The sequence below is a fragment of the Balaenoptera borealis genome (assembly GCF_965194805.1).
Source record: "Balaenoptera borealis genome assembly, chromosome: 3".
Taxonomy (NCBI): Eukaryota; Metazoa; Chordata; class Mammalia; order Artiodactyla; family Balaenopteridae; genus Balaenoptera; species Balaenoptera borealis.
Window position 1 is genome coordinate 159,430,262 of NC_138866.1, and position 21,109 is coordinate 159,451,370.

A 21,109-nucleotide genomic window follows, 5' to 3' on the forward strand; every position below is an offset into this window, starting at 1 on the left:
AAACTGCTCTGCATGGCAACAAAAACACCTTAAAGGATGGAAGGTCTTTTCTCGGGGTGTTTGCTATTTAAAAGGCTCAGAATAAAAAATGTTAAGCAGAAATCTTTGATGAGCCAGTAGAGGAAATAATTTGGGGCAGAAAATAAAATCACTCCATATTCACTGGGAATTCCTAGAAACAGAGATGCTGGAGAATGACACCAGCACCACTTAGAGGATGAGTGCCACCAGAACACCATGTTGGACAGAGTAGCAAAGGAGGTCAGCGTAGATGGGTGATGAAGTACACGGGCTGTGCAGCAATCCCACCAGGGTTTCAATGCCATCCTGCCACTCATTACCTATGTGATTTGGGGCCTGAGTTTCCTCATCTATAAAATGGAAACCCTACCTCACAAAGCGCTTCACAAGTCAAGTAAGAAAGCAAATGTGAAGTGTCTCCCACAGAGCCTAGCACACAGGAAACAATCCAAGAGACAGTGACTCTCACGAATTATTAATCTGAAAAGAGTATACTAGACCTATGAAGGCTCAGCTTCACCAGCAACAGGCTCCATAAGATAAAACCTCTCCAGGCTTCAGAAGGGCAGGAATTTCTGAACATCTTGTTTACTGAAGTACTCTCAACTGCCTAGAACAGTGTCTAGCACATAACATACTCCCAATAAATCTTTGTTGACTGGATGAGTGGGTGGATGACTAATTCAGGGGACCTTAAATTTTATCTCTAAGATCCCTTTACGTTATAAAATCCTAATATTCTGAGAAAATAAAATAGAATTACTTACTAGATGCCAGGGCTTCTGCTTCAGTGGAAGGAACCTTGTAGATTTTTCCTCCCTTGTAAACAAAGCTCCCTTCAGTCACTTTGAAATCCAGATAGCGAGTGACCTCTGTAAAAAGCAGCATCTTAACCAGCTGACCTGTAAGAGTCACATAATTCAAACTGTTACTTAAATCTTACTACTTTCAAAAATCAGCAGAAATAAAAGTACATTTACTAATACTAATGGCTTTCCAATTTTTTCTTAACACCATCCAGTAACTCCTAGAAAAGTCTCCAAAGCCATATTTTAAATAGGACAATCAGAATGCAGACCTATTGCTTAGCATATTTAGACTTTTTTTTAAATGTTATAACTTCAAGGTTAATAACTTCAACATGCTTTTGTAAAAGTTACACAATAATTATTAGAAGTATGAGGTTTAGAATTATAGCACTACTGCAAATGGGTTTGGGTTTCTTTAAAGTTCCTACTGTATTTTAAAGAGAGACAACTCATAGGCAAAATTCTCCAGGAATTTGTGCTTTTCAGTTCCTAACTCAATTTATATTTATTAAAATGAATACTAGTTTTGGGTCAAGAAAAAGCTAGGATAAACCAAAGAAATTTTGGTATACTAGAAACAGTAAACTTCTTTGAGAAACCAAACAAAATTATTTTAAAGCTCATTCGAAAGGATAAACATACAAGGACAATCAAAAAAAATTCTTTTTGAGAACAAGAAATAGAGTAATGAGGAGACCTTTATGCAGCCAAATGTTTCAGTATACTGTATATTAACTAGTCCATAAATCAGTGAAAAATAGAGACCCATGTAAAAGAATTTAATGTATGAGGAAAGTTTTCTAATCAAAGTGGAAAAGATAAATGATGTTGAGGAACAACTGATTAGCCATTTTGAAAAAATAAATTTCTATCTCTACTTCTCAAACAACAGGGTAATAAAATAGATAAATTTATTCATGTTAAGATAGATGAACCTTGGGAGATTGGGATTGACATAAACACACTACTATATATAAAATAGATAACTAATAAGGACCTACTCTATAGCACAGGGAACTCTACTCAATACTCTGTAATGGCCTATACGGGAAAAGAATCTAAAAAAGTGATATATGTGTATGTACAACTAATTCACTTTGCTGTACACCTGAAACTAACACAACATTGTAAATCAACTATACTTCAAAAAAAATTTTTTTTTAATAAAATAAAATTGTTACATATTTTCATAGTTCTATGAAGGAATAAGATAGATGCTCTGACAAAAAAACAAAACAAAATAGATGAACTTATTTATAAAGTGAAAACATGAAACCATAATACCATTAAAAGCAGATATTAGTATTTTTATAAACTTGAGGTAGAGAGAAAAATTTTAAACATAGCCTTCCAAATCAAAACCAATAAAAGAAAGCTCAACCAACGACTGTGTGAAAAATAAAAGCTTTTGTACAGAAAAAAAACCCCACAAGAGTTATATATAATGCCAATCACAAACTGGAAAAGATACTTTCAACATACTTCAAAAGGGCATTTAGGGGCTTCCCTGGTGGCGCAGTGGTTGAGAATCTGCCTGCCAATGCAGGGAACACGAGTTCGAGCCCTGGTCTGGGAAGATCCCACATGCCACGGAGCAACTAGGCCCGTGAGCCACAATTACTGAGCCTGCACGTCTGGAGCCTGTGCTCCACAACAAGAGAGGCCGCGATAATGAGAGGCCCGCGCGCCGCGATGAAGAGTGGCCCCCACTTGCCGCAACTAGAGAAAGCCCTCGCACAGAAACGAAGACCCAACAGAGCCATAAATAAATAAGGGCATTTAACAGCTGTTATAATAAGCTCTTTTACATCAGTAAGGAAAAACACAAAAATGTCAACAGAAAAATGTGCAAAGCGAAAGACTGGCCAGTTCATTAAGGAACATGAAAGCCAGTAACTCTAGAAATCATTTCACCCTCTAGTAAGTAGACATATTTTAAAAATCCACTATTTTGTCTTCTAGTATGACAAAATCACAAAAACTAAAATGAATAATATCTGGGAGTGGCAAAGGTACTGGGAAAGGGGCAGCCTCAGTCTACTGGTGAAAGTAAAATCTGGCAATATAAAGGAAAAAGCCTTAAAAAATTACTGCCTTTAGGGACTTCCCTGGTGGTGCAGTGGATAAGACTCCGCGCTCCCAAGGCAGGGGACCCGGGTTCGATCACTGGTCAGGGAACTAGATCCCACATGCATGCCGCAACTAAGAGTTCGCATGCCACTACTAAGGAGCCCATGAACGGAAACTAAGGAGCCCACCTGCCACAACTAATACCCGGCACAAGCAAATAAATAAATAAATATTTTTTAAAAAAGAAAGAAAGAAAATTACTGCCTTTATCCCCATACTACACTTCCAGGAGTATACAATGAGATTTATCATCCCATCCAGCCCCTGGTTCCATCCCTCCCTCTCTCTTTTAAATGTTCACAGTATACTGACTGAAAAACATGTTATCTGGGAAGAGGTGGGGGGGAAACTGGCAGGTGATACACCAGAATATGAACCATGATTCTAAACAATAAGATTCTGGTTATGAAAATTTTATTTCCTTTCTGCTTATCTGTGTTTTCTAATTTTAATTAAATAATTTTATTATTTATATAATAAAAATTTTGTGTTTACAATTAACCTCAAGATAATTCAGTTATTTAACTTCAAATTTCAGAGAAAATTCCAATAGGATCTTTCCATTGAACATATTCCCAAATTATAGAACATAAATTCAAAAAGGGGGAAAGGGTGGTACATACTTTATTTCATGGGACATAAATAGACTTATACTTACAATTTAGTTTTTCAACGTCATCTCAGAAAAAGATGCTAAAAATCACAGCAATTTAAAGATACTCCTCTAATTAAAAATATGAGAAAAAGAGTATATTTTAAATTTCTAGTTTGTGTTAAGGATTAGTTTATTAGTTTGCCTAGGGAAAAAAAAGTTTCAAAAAATTCAACAGCTAAAATTATAATGTTCTAAAATAATATACCCATTAAACCAGGAACTAAGAAAATACCGTGATGCGTTTTAAAAACAAAAATCTAATGAACATCCATTACTTATTCTATGCCAAGACCTTTGAAAGGGTTATTTAACAACTCCCTCAGTCCTCAGAACCACCCTATCATATTACTATCATTATCATCTCCATTTTACAGATAAGGAAATGAAGCTCAGACAGGTTTTGTAGGTGGTCTGGGGTCGCCCAGGTAAAGACATTTTGTGAAGTTTTCTCACCGTATCTCATCTTTTTCTGACATTAAAGAGCCTGCAATGGACTGTTAAGGCAGTGCTTCTCAAACGTCATTCTGCTTAGGAATTGCCCAGGGATCTTATTAAAATACAAATTTTGCTTGCATAGGTGTAGGTAGCGCCCGAGATTCTGCATTTCCAACCAGCTCCCAAGTGTCCCTTAGTCCATGGACTGAACTTTGCAAAGTCTTAAGGCATTACTTCCCTCCGTTTCCTCGCCTCTTCCACCTCCTTCTCTCTGCCTTGGCCTTATTTCCTTTTCTACTCACTGCCTTCATATACCTTTAAAAAATTTCCTAACAGAAATGACCCACAAGTATGAACCAGTAATATTAGTGATTCTCAAAAGGATGTACAGAAATAAATCCACTCAGCTGTCTTAAAGTTTCATGTATATTGAACAGTGTCAGATGATTCAGACTTCACTGAGCTCTTTGGTGTTACCTAGGGACTTCACATTATTTTTAAAGCACACAAAAGACCCCCTCCCCCGCAAAAAGAAAAGAAAAAGCCCACTAGAGCATATTGAATCCAGTTTCTTCTTACTCTTTGTGCTCCGTGAGGCAAAGTGAATCATCAGATGATCTCCAAGTACCCCCAGTGCCTGAGCCCTCTGTTCTGTGATATGAGCCCTGCTGAAAGCCATGGTCGCCGACCAGGAGGGTGGATCCACTCTACCACTGCAGTGTTCCTTGGGGCCACCTGAGGCCGTATTTATGACTTCACAGCTGCCATTTCTGCCGCATTACAGTGAGATGTGTCCATGTTTCTACTGATGAATGAACCTCAAGAAGATCTTCTGATTGGCATACATTTGAGAGCAGCCACAAAGACGTTATTAGTATTTATTTACCAAAAGTTAAGATTTGAGATTGGAATTCTGTGCACACCAAAATTATTGCCTTTGTAGGAATTTTTCTTTTAATATAACTTGATTATGATAATTATTTGAAAAAAGTCACACTTTTTATACTACTGCAATGCCATTAACACATTATGCAATCATTTGTTTTCAGTTCCCTTTTATTCTTTGTCAGGTGCCCCAGTTGTTTCATGGGAGCTGATGAACAGAAGACACTGTCCTGGGAAATGTCTCTTCCACCCAGTTCCATGTATAGTGAGGAAAGTGTGCACAGTGTGTGGATCGGTTCCTTAACTGAGTTAAGGGACCTACCTGGAATATGAGCATTTATGTCTCTCACTGTTCACTCACTCACATTTACTTGCTTACCGCCCCCCATCCCCCGCCCACCCACCTGCCTGTCCTTTTCTCTCTATCTAGCCTAGCACGTTACAGACCAGTTTGCAAACTCATTTCCTACTGAGGCCAGGCAGGTAATAGAAATGAGCAAGGTGGACTGGGCTTAAGGGAAGGTAGGAAGTGGTGGAAGCTGAGGGGAACTTGAGAGCTCAGGAGGCCTTATCTAAGGGAGGCAGCTGCCAGTGAGTCCTATCTTCCAGCATTTAAAGGGGACCTAAGTTGTTAAGAGAGTGGATCCTAAGAGATCTCATCACAAAAAAAAAAACCATTTTTTTCTTTTTCTTTTTTGTATCTATATGAGATGATGGATTTTCACTAAACTTACTATGGTAATCTTCACAATACATGTACGTCAAATCATTATGCTGTATACCTTAAACTTATACAGTGCTGTATGTCAATTATATCTCAATAAAACGGGAGGAAAAAAGAAAAAAATGAGAAAAAATTAATATGAAAAAATAACTGTGAAAGCTTACAAACTAGAAAAAAACATTAATATGGCTGTTTCTGACGGCCCAGTTACCTAAGACTGTCACCAAAGTATCAAGAGGAAAGTCTGTTACAAACGCTTACAATTCTGATATGTATTATGCCACAGCATAATTTTATTTCTCCAAAACCAATTACTAAGAAGTCACCCCCTCTTCCCTCCATTCTTAACTTACCGACTCTAGATGCCTCTAATGGGCCCTATTACTCACCATACCGTTGCCATTCAACGGAATCCACTTCCACATACCCGGAATAACACTCTCTGTCAACAGTTACTTTCTACTTTCAAATCGGATTCAACGTACTATCATAAATTTAAGTTGGAATTCTTTACCATTCGCCATAAGGAACTTGGGAATTAAGTCAACATTCCAGTCTCTTCCTCTCCCCATTGATGCTGGTGGTGCTCCAGGTATTTTAAATCTTTTGTATAACTAAAACCAAAACAAAAAACACCCATAATGTAACAAAATTTAACTTTCATTGCTCAACTATTTTTTGATGAAGTGATTTTGGTGTAACTAAATACCACCAACATGAGGTAAAGTACAAGTGCATTTCATTTTTAATCAGAACATTTAGCACTATTCCAATACATATGTAAATTAAATATATTACTCAACTCATGAATGCCAAAATAAATATTGCAGAGGTGGTATGTGTTTGCTTTTAACTAGCAGGAATACAAAACAAACTATTTGTTATGTACTAGTTTTGTAGATACATCCCTTACTATTTGTAGAAATCATTTAAACTCATTCTCTATTGAATAAAAAGCTAACAAAGGCTTAATTTTGCTTCTGTGGTTACGTAGGGAGTTAAAAATAAATTTTGGATTATTCAAATCAGAAAAGACAATTAAAATTAGTTCCAGTTAATTTATAATTTACATGAGTTTGAGGCTCTAAAAGCAGCTTGCAGCTTAAAATTTAATATTCATTCAAACTCATGAGTTCCATTGCTAAGGTGGAACAGAACAAGCAAAGGTGGTGTATATTCACTCAATAAAAACCCCCAAGTTCTTGAGTACATTAAAAAAGACAGAGTACACAACCCAGTCAAAAAATAGGCAAAAGATCTAAACAGACATTTCTACAAAGAAGACATATATATGGCCAAAAAACACATGAAAAAATGCTCAACATCACTAATTATTAGAGAAATGCAAATCACCTCACACCAGTAAGAATGGCCATCATCAAAAAGTCTACAAACAATAAATGCTGGAGAGGGTGTGGAGAAAAGGGAACCCTCCTACACTGTTGGTGGGAATGTAAACTGGAGAACAGTATGGAGCTTCCTTAAAAATCTAAAAAGAGAGCTACCATATAATCCAGCAATCCCACTCCTGGGCATATATGTGAAGAAAACCATAATTCAAAAAGATACATGCACCCCAATGTTCATTGCAGCACTATTTACAATAACCAAGACATGGAAGCAACCTAAATGTCCATCACCAGAGGAATGGATAAAGAAGATATGGTACATATATACAATGGAATATTACTCAGCCGTAAAATAGAATGAAGTAATGCCATTTGCAGCAACATGGGTGGACCTAGAGATTATCATACTAAGTGAAGTAAGTCAGTAGAGGAAGACAAATACCATATGATATCACTTACATGTGGAATCTAAAGAAAAAATGATACAAATGAACTTATTCACAACACAGAAACAGACTCACAGATTTCGAAAACAAACTTATGGTTAACACAGGAGAAACATGCAGGGGAGGGATAAACTAGGAGTTTGTGATTAACATACACACACCATTATATATAAAATAGATAATCAACAAGGACCTACTATATAGCACAGGGAACTCTACTCAGTATTCTATAATAAGCTATATGGGAAAGGAATCTGAAAAAGAATGGATATATGTATATGTATAACTAAATCACTTAGCTATACACCTGAAACTAACACATTATAAAGCAACTATACTCCAATATAAAATAAAAATTAAATTAAAAAAAAAAAAAGAGGACAGCTTGCTCATCTTACTTAACACTAGGCTAATCAATATACTAGGTGAAGAAAGAATGACGCCAGTGCATCGCTCCACAGATGATTTACGATGGAGAGGTCAGTGGTCACCACCTCAACCAGGTCAAATTGAGCATCATGAACAGTGATGCTGATGCAGGCACTGTGCCTCCTGATGGGATGCAGTATGAAGTGCCCAACAATACCTTCTTATAAACTGGCCTAGACTTCCCAAAAGAAAAGAGGTGGCGAGACTTTTGTAGATTAAGAGAATAAAGGGAAACAACACAAAAGGCAATGCTTAAAACTAGTTTAAAAAAAAAGAAAACAAACCACTCCTACACAGCAATATACAACATTCTTGGGATCACTGGGGAATTTGAATATAGTCTGGATATTATGGTTAATTTTCTTAAGTGTGACAACGGTATTATGATTATGTTGGAGAATGTTGCTCTTCACAGATGAATGCTGAAATATTTAGGTCAAGGATCATGTCTATTACTTTCAATGGTTTAAAACCAATAACACAAACAGACATGAAGCAAAAAAATATTCCACTGGTATTATTCTTTCAACTTTCCTATATGCCTGAATATAGAGAAAAAAGCTTTTTGATATAAACATTAAGTTTATTTCATCAAAGTCACTATTTTAAAAGTAACTGACAATATCTATATATCTCCTATAAAGCACAGTACAGCTCAGATTTATACACGTGGATGGTGAACAAATCCCACACAGAGAAATAAATATACTTAGTAAAACACACTTCGGAAATGCTTCATGTGCTCATTTTCTAAAGAAGTAGGAAGCATGGAGTATAGCAAAAGGAACTAAGCTTTGACATGGAAACACCTAAATATCCATCAACAGAGGAATGGATAAAGATGTGGTACATATATGCAATGGACTACTACTCAGCCATAAACAAAGAATGAAATAATGCCATTTGCAGCAACATGGTGGACCTAGAGATTATCATACTAAGTGAAATAAATCAGAAAGAGAAAGAAATACCACATGATATCACTTATATGTGGAATCTAAAATATGACACAAATGAACCTATCTACAAAACAGAAACAGACTCACAGACACAGAGAACAGACTTGTGGTTGCCAATAGGGAGGGAAGCTGCGGGAGAGATGGAGTGCAACTTTGGGATTAGCAGATGCAAACTATTATATATAGAACGGACAAACAATAAGGTCCTACTGTATGGCACAGGGAACTATATTCAATATCCTGTGAAAAACCATAATGGAAAAGAATATGAAAAAGAATATATACAGGGCTTCCCTGGTGGCACAGTGGTTAAGAATCCTCTTGCCAATGCAGTGGACACGGGTTCAAGCCCTGGTCTGGGAAGATCCCACATGCCGCGGAGCAACTAAGCCCACGTGCCACAACTACGGAGCCTGTGCTCTAGAGCCTGCGTGCCACAACTACTGAAGCCCGTGCACCTAGAGCCCGTGCTCAGCAACAAGAGAAGCCACCACAATGAGAAACCCGCGCTCCACAACGAAGAGTAGCCCCTGCTCGCCGCAACTAGAGAAAGCCTGCATGCAGCAACAAAGACCCAACGCAGACAAAAATAAATGTAAATAAAATAAATAAATTTTTAAAAAGAATATATATATGTATGTATAACTGAATCACTTTGCTGTACAGCAGAAATTAACATAACATTGTAAATCAACTGTACTTCAATAAAATAAGTTAAAAGAAAAAGGAACTAAGCTTTGGAATCATATAACCTGGGTTATCAGCCCGTCTCCGTGATCTTAAGCCCACAGAAACTATTTTGCCATCTAAAAAATGGGAATAAAATCTCTTTGAGTGACTGGGAAGATAACTAAGACTATGCGGAAAGCACTGGCACTGTGCCTGGCGTATGTTAGGTCTTCATCAAAAGGTACCCTCCATGCACCCTGTCAAGTCTACACTCTATCAACTTCGAGAGAGAACAGATAACTGCTCCAGATGGCAACAAAAATCACAATTTAAATTTCTACAAGCCCCAAACTAGGAGCTCCTGAAAATTATGATGTTACAGATAATCTATTTAATAAAACAAAATTAAAACCATCTATAAAAAAGTAGAGATTCACAAGTAAAAGACTCAAAGTACAAAAGGGACATTAATTTATTTTAATACTTACATCTTCCAGCGGTGTTATAGATGCACTCTCTCCTCCATAATATGGGTTTCTATCCATGTGAAGAACTTTCTTTCCATTCACTGACATTATACCTGACAGGATACATTCCTACAGGGAAAGCGTAAGTATCTTCAAAGGAAGGAAAATGCTACTGCATGTTTCAAACAGATAATTTTTACAAGCCTGTCATTAAACATTCTTTTAGTAATTAATACTTATGTATATGCAATATATGATGTAATTTTTAAGGACAAAGCCCTAAAGCAACCAGGGTTCAAAGTGTGTTCTGTGGCCCCTCTGAGTCCCAAGGTTTAAACTATTTTCATAATAACACTAAGGCATTATTCATTTTTTCCCACTGTGTTACACTTGCACTGACAGCACAAGATCAATGGTGGATAAAACAAATTAAGGCGGTGGCTCCAACTGCACTAGTCATTATATTCTTCACCACAAGGCACTCATGGTTTAAAAAAACAAGGCCAGTTTCACTTAAGACTATCCTTGATGAAGCATTAAAAATCACCTCTGTTAACAACATCCCTGAACACCCATCTTTTAAATATCCTGTGTAGCAAAACGGGAAGTTCACATAAAGCAATTCTGGCTCAAGGAAGGCCTTTTGTGCGACTGATTTGTAAGCTGAACTAGCTACTTTTTTCATGGATCATCTTTTTTTTTAATGTATTTATTTTTATTTATTTATTTTTGGCTGTATTGGGTCTTTGTTACTGCGCGCAGGCTTTCTCTAGTTGCAGCGAGCAGGGGCTACTCTTCGTTGCGGTGCGCGGGCTTCTCATTGCTGTGGCTTCTCTTGTTACAGCGCACTGGCTCTAGGTGCGTGGGCTTCAGTACTTGTAGCATGCAGGCTCAGTAGTTGTGGCTCACGGGCTTAGTTGCTCCGCGGCATGTGGGATCTTCCCGGACCAGGGCTCAAACCCGTGTACCCTGCATTGGCAGGCGGATTCTTAACCACTGCGCCACCAGGGAAGCCCCATGGATCATCATTTTTAATTGGAAAAATAACTGACAAACTATGATTACTCAGACTTAGGATTTCGGCAGACATTTTCTCAAAAATGAATGTCAAGGAAAATAACCAACAGTATTTGTTGCCAAAAATGATAAGTCAAAATTCTGAATGAGGGACTTCCCTGGTGGCGCAGTGGTTAAGAATCCGCCTGCCAATGCAGAGGACACAGGTTCGATCCCTGGTCCGGGAAGATCCCACATGCCACGGAGCAACTAAGCCCATGTGCCACAACTACTGAGCCTGTGCTCTACAGCCCACGAGCCACAACTACTGAGCCCATGTGCCACTACTACTGAAGCCCACACACCTAGAGCCCGTGCTCTACAAGAGAAGCCACCGCAATGAGAAGCCGGTGCAACCAAGAGTAGCCCCTGCTCGCCACAACTAGAGAAAGCCCGCGTGCAGCAACGAAGACCCAACACAGCCAAATGTTAAAAATAAATAAATAAAATGTATTAAAAAAAATTTTTGAATGAAAATTTGAATTTTGGAAAGCTTATATCCACCACCATGGGTACATCAGATCCCCAATACTTAAAGGACTTTTCAGACAACATCAGTGATATTAACAAATGAGCTTTTGATATGGCATAATGAAATGTGTCAACAATTCAGAAGACCTGCATTACTAAGTAAAACAGTACTTTCCCAAGTGACCAATGAATGATGTTACAAAATCATACAGGAGGTTAAACGAGAAATTCAAAGTGCAAGCTAGATTAACGGATTTTAATGTAACGGAATAAGAAATGTTCACTGATGTGGTTTCAAATTTCATATTGCAATTAATCTTTAAAAATACCCTGCCACTTGTGTTTAGGTGTAAATTATAAAAGGATACCCACAACAATCTGAAAGGCTATTAAAATACTCCTTTTTCCAACTACACATCTGTCTAAAGCCTGATTTTCTTCATATACTTCAGCTATGACAAAAATTATGAAAGACTGAACACCAAAGCAGATAAGAATCGGCTATCTTTTAAACTCGATATTAAAGAGATGTGCAGAAAATGTAAAACAACCATACTCTCCTCAGAAATTTTTTTGTTTTGGAAAACACAGTTATACGCCAAATAATTGTTATTCACGTTAACATGTAATGAGTTTATCACCGTTATCTTTAAGTGAATTAATAAAAACCATTTTTTAATTTCTCAGCATTGATTTCTAATAGGATAAATATTGATAGATACTCTTACAAGCAAAAGCTCTTCAGGGACCTCAATTTTTAAGAGTGTAAACAGATCCTGAGACCAAGAGTTTGAGAACTAGAGCCCTAAATGAAGCATCCAAGATAACCATTAATCAACTGACAATCAACAGAGGATTATAAACCATCACTCTCAGTAAAAAGGTAAACAAAGCGTGAATATACTAAGACATACCAAATCAAGACGGGGTGGGGGAGCAGTCAAGAAAGTCAATCCAATTAATGGATTAATGAGAAGACACATAGAGATGGGATATTCATTCACCCAGAACCGTTATACCAGAGTTTAGGTGATAAGAGCTTTATTTTTTTTAATGACAAAGGAAATTCTCTGTAACTTTATAAATCCTAGTGCTTCTCAAATTTATCCAAGACTCCAGACAACAGAGAACAAGCTCATCCCCCTAAAGCCTGACTCTGAAATCTTTATTTTCAAAAATTCATACATATCTCAAATTCTCCTCCATAATGTACTATTCATTTTAATATTTTAAAAATATTTTAAATTAGTTACTGTCAGGTTCAAAGTTTACTCCAAGAGGGTGCATCATTTCTTTAAATCAAGAAACATAATGAGCACTCCAGGCCACCTCCAGCCATAACCACTCCTCAGCCCCAGCCACGCTCATGACTTTTAAGAGCAAAGATTTTTCTACCTGTTTTTGAACTCTGAATAAATGGAATCCTGTAGTATACACTTCTTGTATACACCTTTTAGTCAACATACGTTTACAAGATTCATCCATGTTTTGTTTGCAATAGAAATTTTCTTACTCTCACTGCTATACAGCAGGGGTCTCTAAAGTACAGGAGCCAAATCCAGCCTGCAGGCTGTATTTGTAAATAAAGTTTTAACGGTAAACACCCATGCCCATTCATTTACATATTAGCTGTTTTCACTGTACCACAGTGGAACTGTAGCTGTGACAAAGACCACGTGGCCTGAAAAACCTGTGGACTTTTACAGGTTTGCCTAGCCCTACCAACAACAGTGGATCTCAAAGAGAGCTCCTGATTTGGTATCACCTGTGAACTTGTTAGAAATGTAAATTCTAAGCAGATTCTGAAACTTTACTTTGCATCCACATCACCAGGACAGCTTGCTAAAACAGAACGCAGGGCCCCACCCCCAAAGCTTCTGAGTCAGCAGGTCTGCGGTGGAGCCTGAGAATCTGCATTTCTCACCAGTTCCCAGGTGAGAATACTGCTGGTCCAGGACCAGTTTCAAGAACCACTAGTAAAGCAGTGCTGCTCAAACTTTATTAAACACCTGGGGATCATGTTAAACTGTAGATTTTGATTCAGTGTATCTGGGGTGAGGGGTGTAACCATCTGCACCTCTAGTAAGTTCTCAGGTGTTGCAGAAGCAGTTGATCCATGGACCACACCGCGGGTAACAAAGCCATAGGAGTCTTTTGAATGAATACTCCGCACAGATATTCCACAACTTATTTATCCATTCTATTACAGGTGGACATTGGGATCATTTCCAGTTTGGGACTGTTATAAATAATGCTCTATAAACATTCTCAATGTGTCTTTTATGTATGCACTTGTTGGATAGATATCAAGGAGAGTACAGATACTGCCAAACAGCTTTCCAAAATGGTTGTACCAATTTCATATGCTGTGTCAGCAGTATATGAAAGTCTGTTGTTTCAAATCCTTGCCCAACATTTGTGTTCTGGCCTTTTAATTTTAGTCATTCTAGTTAGGATGTGGTTTAATTTACATTTCCTGACAAATAATGAGGCTGAGCACTTTTTCATAGTTTACTGATAATTGTAGTATCTTCTTTTGATAAGTGCCTATTCATATTATTTGCCCATTTTTAAAGTGGGCTTTCTTTTTTTTACTGCTATATAAAAATTCCTTATATATTCTAGATATTTAAAAGTGCTTTATTGGTTATATATATATTGCAAATATCTTCATCCATTCCACAGCTTGACTTTTAACTTTCTTAATGAGGTCTTGATAAACAGAACTGAAAGTATTTTAACTGTAAAAATTAACTCCAATATTATCAAAAGCAAATCACTTGCTTAAAAAAAAAAATCTGAAGAAGCACTAATATATGATTCAATATATTATATGAAAATAGAATAATATTTACAATCTCAAAAACAGATATGACATAAACAGAGGAAAACCAAATAGTCACATTTCCAGTCGACAAAAGTAGACTTCACGGTTCAACTTTTGGAAGCAAAATCACAGCAAGCAACTTTGAGTGTTGCACAGCTTCTATATATAACTTTTCATACTCCACTGCAAATAAGCATGAGCCACTCACTGGACCATGGCTCCAAAGCAAGCACTGAAGGCTGAGGCCTAATGAAGGACCCAGTAATATAAAGATTCAGCAGTCCGAAGAGCTGATACTAACTACCTTTAAAGGCATCACTTGGAGCAAATATATTAAAAGCTAATTAATAATTTGCAGGTTCACTGATTCTTCTAAACCCATCTATAAAAGATTGCTTTTACAATGCCAAGAGAATACATAGAAGCACAAAAGTAATACTTTAAATTTTACTTTACAACATGGGATGAAGTCATTAATTCACTGATAAAACCAATCACATCTGAGTATAGAGTGTATATTAACGATCCCAAAATTTTAGTATCTTCCCAAATTAACAACTCAAAATTAAAATCTACTATTATCTGGTGAATACAGAATAAAAAGCAAAGCACATCAAAGTCAGAGAAAATACTCTAAGTGAATTTCCTTTTTTCACACTAGAAAACCTGGACCATCCAACATCTATGTCAAGAATACTGATAACTTTTACCAGGAAACATATATGAATGAATATTAACCAACACATTAGTTTTAAAACTAACAGATGAGAGTGCTCCACACTTAATTTCGAGCTCACCCACAACTGACCTGAACAGGATAAGAATATACAGACTCACAACCAAAGTAACTAAAACTGTAAAACCATCTTCCGAATCCAAGGTTTTTTGGTGTTTTGTTTGCTATTATGCCTTATTTATTTTTTATTTTTAGGGCCTAGAGCATATTAGGTGCTCAGCATGAATAAGTGAACAAATGCCTGCACACATGCATTAATGATGCACACAGGATGCCTGGCACTCTCAGGTGGGTCCTTCATCCAAACTGAGCTCAGGCCCAAAATCCAAGTTCTTTAAGATAATGGCATCTGCCACCCAACTGGCTCTTCATGTTGGCCTACATAAAGAGGTAACCAGATTAAATGTTTGAAGTTCAGCTGCAGCAGAATTCTAGTCTGTGCAGATGTGTGGGTGGGGTGATGGTCAGGAAGGATCAAATCAGTGATATTGAGGCTCACTTCCCTTCAGCACCTACACATAGCGCTAGGTTTGCAATAATCAGAGTAACTAACTCAAACGGACAGCACCTAAACACACTAGGCGAAGTACCTCTTACGTAGTGAAGCAGCCTGTATGGTGTTCCCATATATGAATTGTGACAAACCTAAACAGAATTGCCAAGGCCACTGGTACTAAATAGTATCCCAGTATCCTGGAAAAGTTAATGCCCACCCCCCTTCCTACTTAGAGGGCAACTCAGGCTTGGAAGAGAATAGAACCAGAGTACGTTAATATTCTGATGTAAAAAAAAAAAAAAAAAAAAAAAATTCTGATGTAACTTCCAAGTGACCAAACTAAACACTGTTAACACTCTAACTCCTCCTGCATTTTAAAGTTCTGGAGTGATTTAAAAAAAAAAAAAAAAAGAAACAGAAAGTAAATGCACACAAAAATGTGATCAGGAAAACAAGGTACCTAATAACTCATCTTAAAGAAAAGTGCCTTTCTACTTATCTAGAAAATGTATTAACTAGAAAACTTTTAAATCATTTAATTTCAGTGGTATACGTCTTACAGCAATAACACAATAAAAATGGACGTTAGTTTTCAGCAGAACAAGTGTTTCTTTAAATGTCTCTGTCCCTCTAATGCATCTCATTAAAAGCTGTCAAAGATAACTTTTCTTGAAATTTGGCTCTAATTAGATCATTCCTGCTCAAAACCCTCTCGTTGGCCAAGAAGATAAAATTCAAACTTCTTAACCTACTATCTTCAGCATCCTTGGTGATATACCTTCTTTCCAACACTGTTTCCATTACACCTCTTCATACCTTCTGTTTCACACAAAATAAACTCCCTATCCCCTAAATATATATCCTTTTCTTAATACTGACTTACACTGCTCTCTCTGCCTAGAAAATCATTCCTCCTCATGTTCAAAACTTACCAATATTTTTTAAACTTTTTCAGTTTTATTGAGATATAATTGACATACAGCACTGTAAAGACTTAAGGTGTACAGCATGATTTGATTTACATACAACATGAAATGATGACCACAGGCTTAGTGAACATCCATCATCTCATATAGATACAACATTAAAGAAATGGAAAAAAAATTTTTCCTTGTGATTTACGCTCTTAACTTTCATTCATAATATACAGCAGTGTTAATTATCTTTATCATGTTGTACATTACATCCCTAGTACTTATTTATCTTATAGCTTAAGTTTGTTCCTTTTGATTACCTTCATCTAATACCCCTTCCCCCTACCCTGCTTATCAATTATTTTTAAAAGCCACCTTAATAACTCCTTCTTTATGCAGGTTTTTCTGATTCCCCTGTCTGAATTCCCACATGTGTGAATTCCCCTATGGCACTTAGTACTTTCTCATATTAACTCATATTATAGTTAGCCCCACACGAGAAGAAGGTACTCATAAACAGGTGTGTTTGCCTTTTTATTGCCCATAATCGAGCACAACAGTCACAGGTAACTGAAATTGAGTAGGCCATTACTCCATTAAGTCTTTAATCAGGTACTGTGAGAGGGGACATAAAGGTAACTGCAGGGTATCATGTATGCGAGCCAAACGTTTACCTAGCAGTCTTTCCAACCAAATGTCTCACTACTACCTCGAAATGCTGAAATATGTCTGATTTTACTTCTATTCTACTGGACCAGTATGCTTAAGGCTGATTTAAAATACAGACTGCCTACATAGTATTTATACCTTCCAAAAATAAGACATTTGCACACATTGGTCCTATGATCACTACTGCAGTGGACAGAAAGTTGTTTGTCCACAGAACTCTAACAGCAATGGCAAAGATTTTCAAGGAGTAAATATAAAAGGCAATTCAAGATTTTTAAATCAAGTACAAGAACTCCTCTTTGAAGTCACAAAATTTTAATAAAGAAGGAAAAGTATGGCTGGGATGAAAAACAATGTTTTAAACAAATACTGCTGAGAATAATCTGGTTACATATCACTAAAGTGTCCTTTTCGATTCAAAACTCCTTACGAAAATTACCATGTAGCACAAAACAAAATACTGCTGGGAAGCACAAGCAGCTGTGGAGCTAGTAACCCTTATTTTATTATTTATTACTATTTCTGAGAAGACTCATGAATTCATTGCCAAGCCCAAAGTCAATCAGAAACAGCAAATTAAGTGGTCAAAGGCTGTGGACAGTCACCAGCCTAACCAGCAAAGTAAACAAAGAGGAAAAAATGAAAAGTAGACGGTAGAACTAACTCCCAAAGCTGAGCAGTCTAAGAGGACTTAGTAAGGAGGCCAAAGTTCCTACAAAGCTCCCTAGGTCTCAATGGCTTCATTATGTTATAGCATAACAGTAATTAATCCTCCTGATGTGAAATCTCTGTTATCAAGTACATTAACTATGCTCTTCAGTTTGTTTAAAAAGTTGTGATATCATTTGAAAGGTTTTTATCTAAAAGTTATGGTTGTTTAAAGGGATAGCCCTCAATTCCTTAAAGAACTCAATTATATGAAATATTCCATTTCTCTTAGAATGAAGATTTTGCTCTAGTATATACTAAATTGTTTTATGCCTTCTTTATCAAAGTTACTATCAATATTTGTGCACTATTATGACCTTATTTTAGATGTAACAATCGATACAAAACAGTGACAACATTAGGCAACACAGAGAAACCCCAACACTTCCTTACACTTTATATTAAAAGTAACGAGTTAATCACACTAAAAAATGCAGACACACAGGCATCATGCAGTATTTGGTACCCACAACTGATAGCACACACCTGTTTTAAGGTTCTTAAATCTCAGGCACTAAATATTTATAAATCAAAAATTAAGTAAATGGTATGTTCACACCAAATACTCAAAATTAATTATAATTTGAGGCTTTTTAACTTTGGTGATCTCTTCATTTAAGTAATCAAAGTCCCTGTATCACTAAAAATGAGGGTATAAGATTTTATCACTATCAAAATCATCCCGGGACTTCCCTGGTAGCGCAGTGGTTAAGAATCCGCCTGCCAACGCAGCGTACACGGGTTCGAGCCCTGGTCCGGGAAGATCCCACATGCCGCGGAGCAACTAAGCCCGTGCGCCACAACTACTGAGCCTGCGCTCTAGAGCCCGCGGGCCACAACTACTGAAGCTCGTACGCCTAGAGCCCGTGCTCCGCAACAAGAGAAGCCACCGCAATGAGAAGCCCTCACACCGCAAGGAAGAGTAGCCCCGCCCCGCCACAACTAGAGAAAGCCGGCGTGCAGCAACGAAGACCCAATGCAGCCAAAAATAAATAAATAATAAATGACAGCAGAAATTTATCTGATTGCTAGTTAAGTATGCATCTATCATTCACCAAAAAGGTCACAATTGATCCAAATGAAAATTTAAATAAGGTGCATTATCTTAACTTGGTTGTTATGCAATAAAACTGTGCCCTCTTGGGCTTCCCTGGTGGCGCAGCAGTTGAGAATCTGCCTGCCAATGCAGGAGACACGGGTTCGAGCCCTGGCCTGGGAAGATCCCACATGCCGCGGAGCAACTAGGCCCGTGAGCCACAACTACTGAGCCTGCGCGTCTGGAGCTTGTGCTCGGCAACAAGAGAGGCCGCGACAGTGAGAGGCCCGCGCACCGCGATGAAGAGTGGCCCCCGCTTGCCACAACTAGAGAAAGCCCTCGCACAGAAACGAAGACCCAACACAGCCAAAAATAAATATAAATAAATAAAAATTTAAAAAAAAAAAAAAAAAACTGTGCCCTCTTTGATAAAAAGTTATACTTCTGAACTAGGCATATAGAAACCTGCATGAGAAAGCATCTGCACTTATTTGTCCGTGTTTAACTGACCTAATCAAGAGCAAATCTGAAAGACCAGCAATAACCGTAGAAAAACAGTGGAACTAACTAGCTCTTACAATATGCTGGCAGCAACAGGCCCATTCCAGTGGGCAAAATCCACCCCAAACTAATAAGCTCAGCTCAGAATCCCAATTAAGCACTTCGAAAATGAAAAAAACCACCCTGCAGTGGGTAGGCTATTCATTTAGGCATCCAACAGTCTTCTAACTCACCATCAAAAAAAGAAATTCAACCCAATACCTCACATTCAAAATGACTAAATAACTTTCTAGGTAAGCAATCTCATCTATTCGGTACTATTTCCTAGCCAGTCCCATTTCTTTCTCTGGACTGTTGAAACATAATGAAGCATTCAGAAATGAGTATTATCCAACAATCACCATAAATCACCATAAATAGAAAAATGACATGCCAGAAAAGTGCCATTCTACTTCCCAACAATCTTTTCCCAAAAAACTGGCCAAATGCAAGTTTGACAGTTTTCTCTTGTCCCGAGAAATCTAAAATAGTTACTTTGGACTGTTAGCTGAAAAAAATGTTAATTTGATCTTGGGAGATTACAATGCATTTCAACAAATTTGTAGTGGTTTACATTAAATGACTCCGGACTTTGCGATCAGTTTATATGGGATACACAAGATCAAAATCAGTATTCATCTTATAAAACAAAGCAACCCAATGTCAGAATTTCAAATTTCCAAAAAACTTTTGATAACGGAAATGGTCCTCTCTTCAAATGGAATTCTTTTCCAAGATGAATAGTCCTCATTTTCTTTTAAAAGCACAAAAAGAAGTAAAACATCTGCCTGCATTATTTGCAGAATATTATCTAAAGTTCTCTAAGCAGACAACCAGGAAAATATATTTACCATGGTATTACGCACACCATGCACTAGTACAGAACCTGGCCTCTAGCACCCCATCACCAACCTCTTTCTCAGGGGAAAGCCTCCAGAAGAGACAATGGAGGCAAGGACAGACCACACAGAAGGAAAAGATGGCAAAGGCCAGGTGAGAAAGGACTAGACAAATTTTGAGAAAACTCATTTCCAATTCTACAGTTGCTCAAGTGGGATGGGAGGGTGGTTAAAAGGAAAGGATAATGCTTCTCACCTGGAGTGGGGGAGGAGGATAAGAAATCTAATTTTCTCCAAAAATATAAGTTCATTGAACTTAATTACCTACCAAACAGTGATTATCCAGTGACTCGTCACCGACACTGACTAGTAGTAGAGGATGAAGTCTAAGTAGGAAATGCCACTGTGATTGGCCTCCACCCTCCCCCACTGCGCCGGCTGCTTTTCCGTTTCCAATCGCGAGAGGCCGTCAACCCGTAAGGGAGACGCATCAATACACCAATCCGGGCTTTTCCGGCCTCTGCTACAGCAGAGCGGACTCTCGTTTCCCACCTACTCTTACTCGGCCGTCACGACCCGCCCAAGCACCTGCCCGACCGGGCTTTCCATCCCCCGGTGTCTCCTCCCCGTCCAGACGCGCCGCCCGGCCCGCAGGCCCCGCCGCAGGCCCGGCCCGCCTCCGCTCCAGAGCGCGGCCCGAGACGGCGGCGGAAACCGGCCCCACCCGGAGACCCTCGGAGGAGAGGCGAGGCGCGGCGCGGCCTGCAGGGATGGGGAAAAGGGGGCTGGGCAGGGCGTGCGGCCGCCCCCCTCCCGACCCGGGACCCCCGCCCCTCCCC

General features: G+C 38.1%; 1 protein-coding gene and 1 long non-coding RNA gene across 2 annotated transcripts in view; both read right to left on the reverse strand.

Annotated features, from left to right (window-relative positions):
* GDI2 (GDP dissociation inhibitor 2) overlaps positions 1–21,109 on the reverse strand; it is a 44,935-nt gene that overhangs the window by 23,510 nt on the left and 316 nt on the right. The window contains exons 2-4 of the mRNA XM_082387172.1: positions 10,000–10,107; positions 6,174–6,273; positions 789–923 (exon numbers count right to left, since the gene is read on the reverse strand). Coding sequence (XP_082243298.1) covers positions 789–923; positions 6,174–6,273; positions 10,000–10,107 — 343 coding nt within the window. The remainder of the gene's footprint in view (positions 1–788; positions 924–6,173; positions 6,274–9,999; positions 10,108–21,109) is intronic.
* Positions 14,037–21,099, reverse strand: LOC309626484. The gene is made up of 2 exons (XR_014243229.1): positions 20,595–21,099; positions 14,037–20,185 (listed from the first exon to the last, which is right to left on the reverse strand). It is a non-coding gene; the product is annotated as an uncharacterized lncRNA (long non-coding RNA).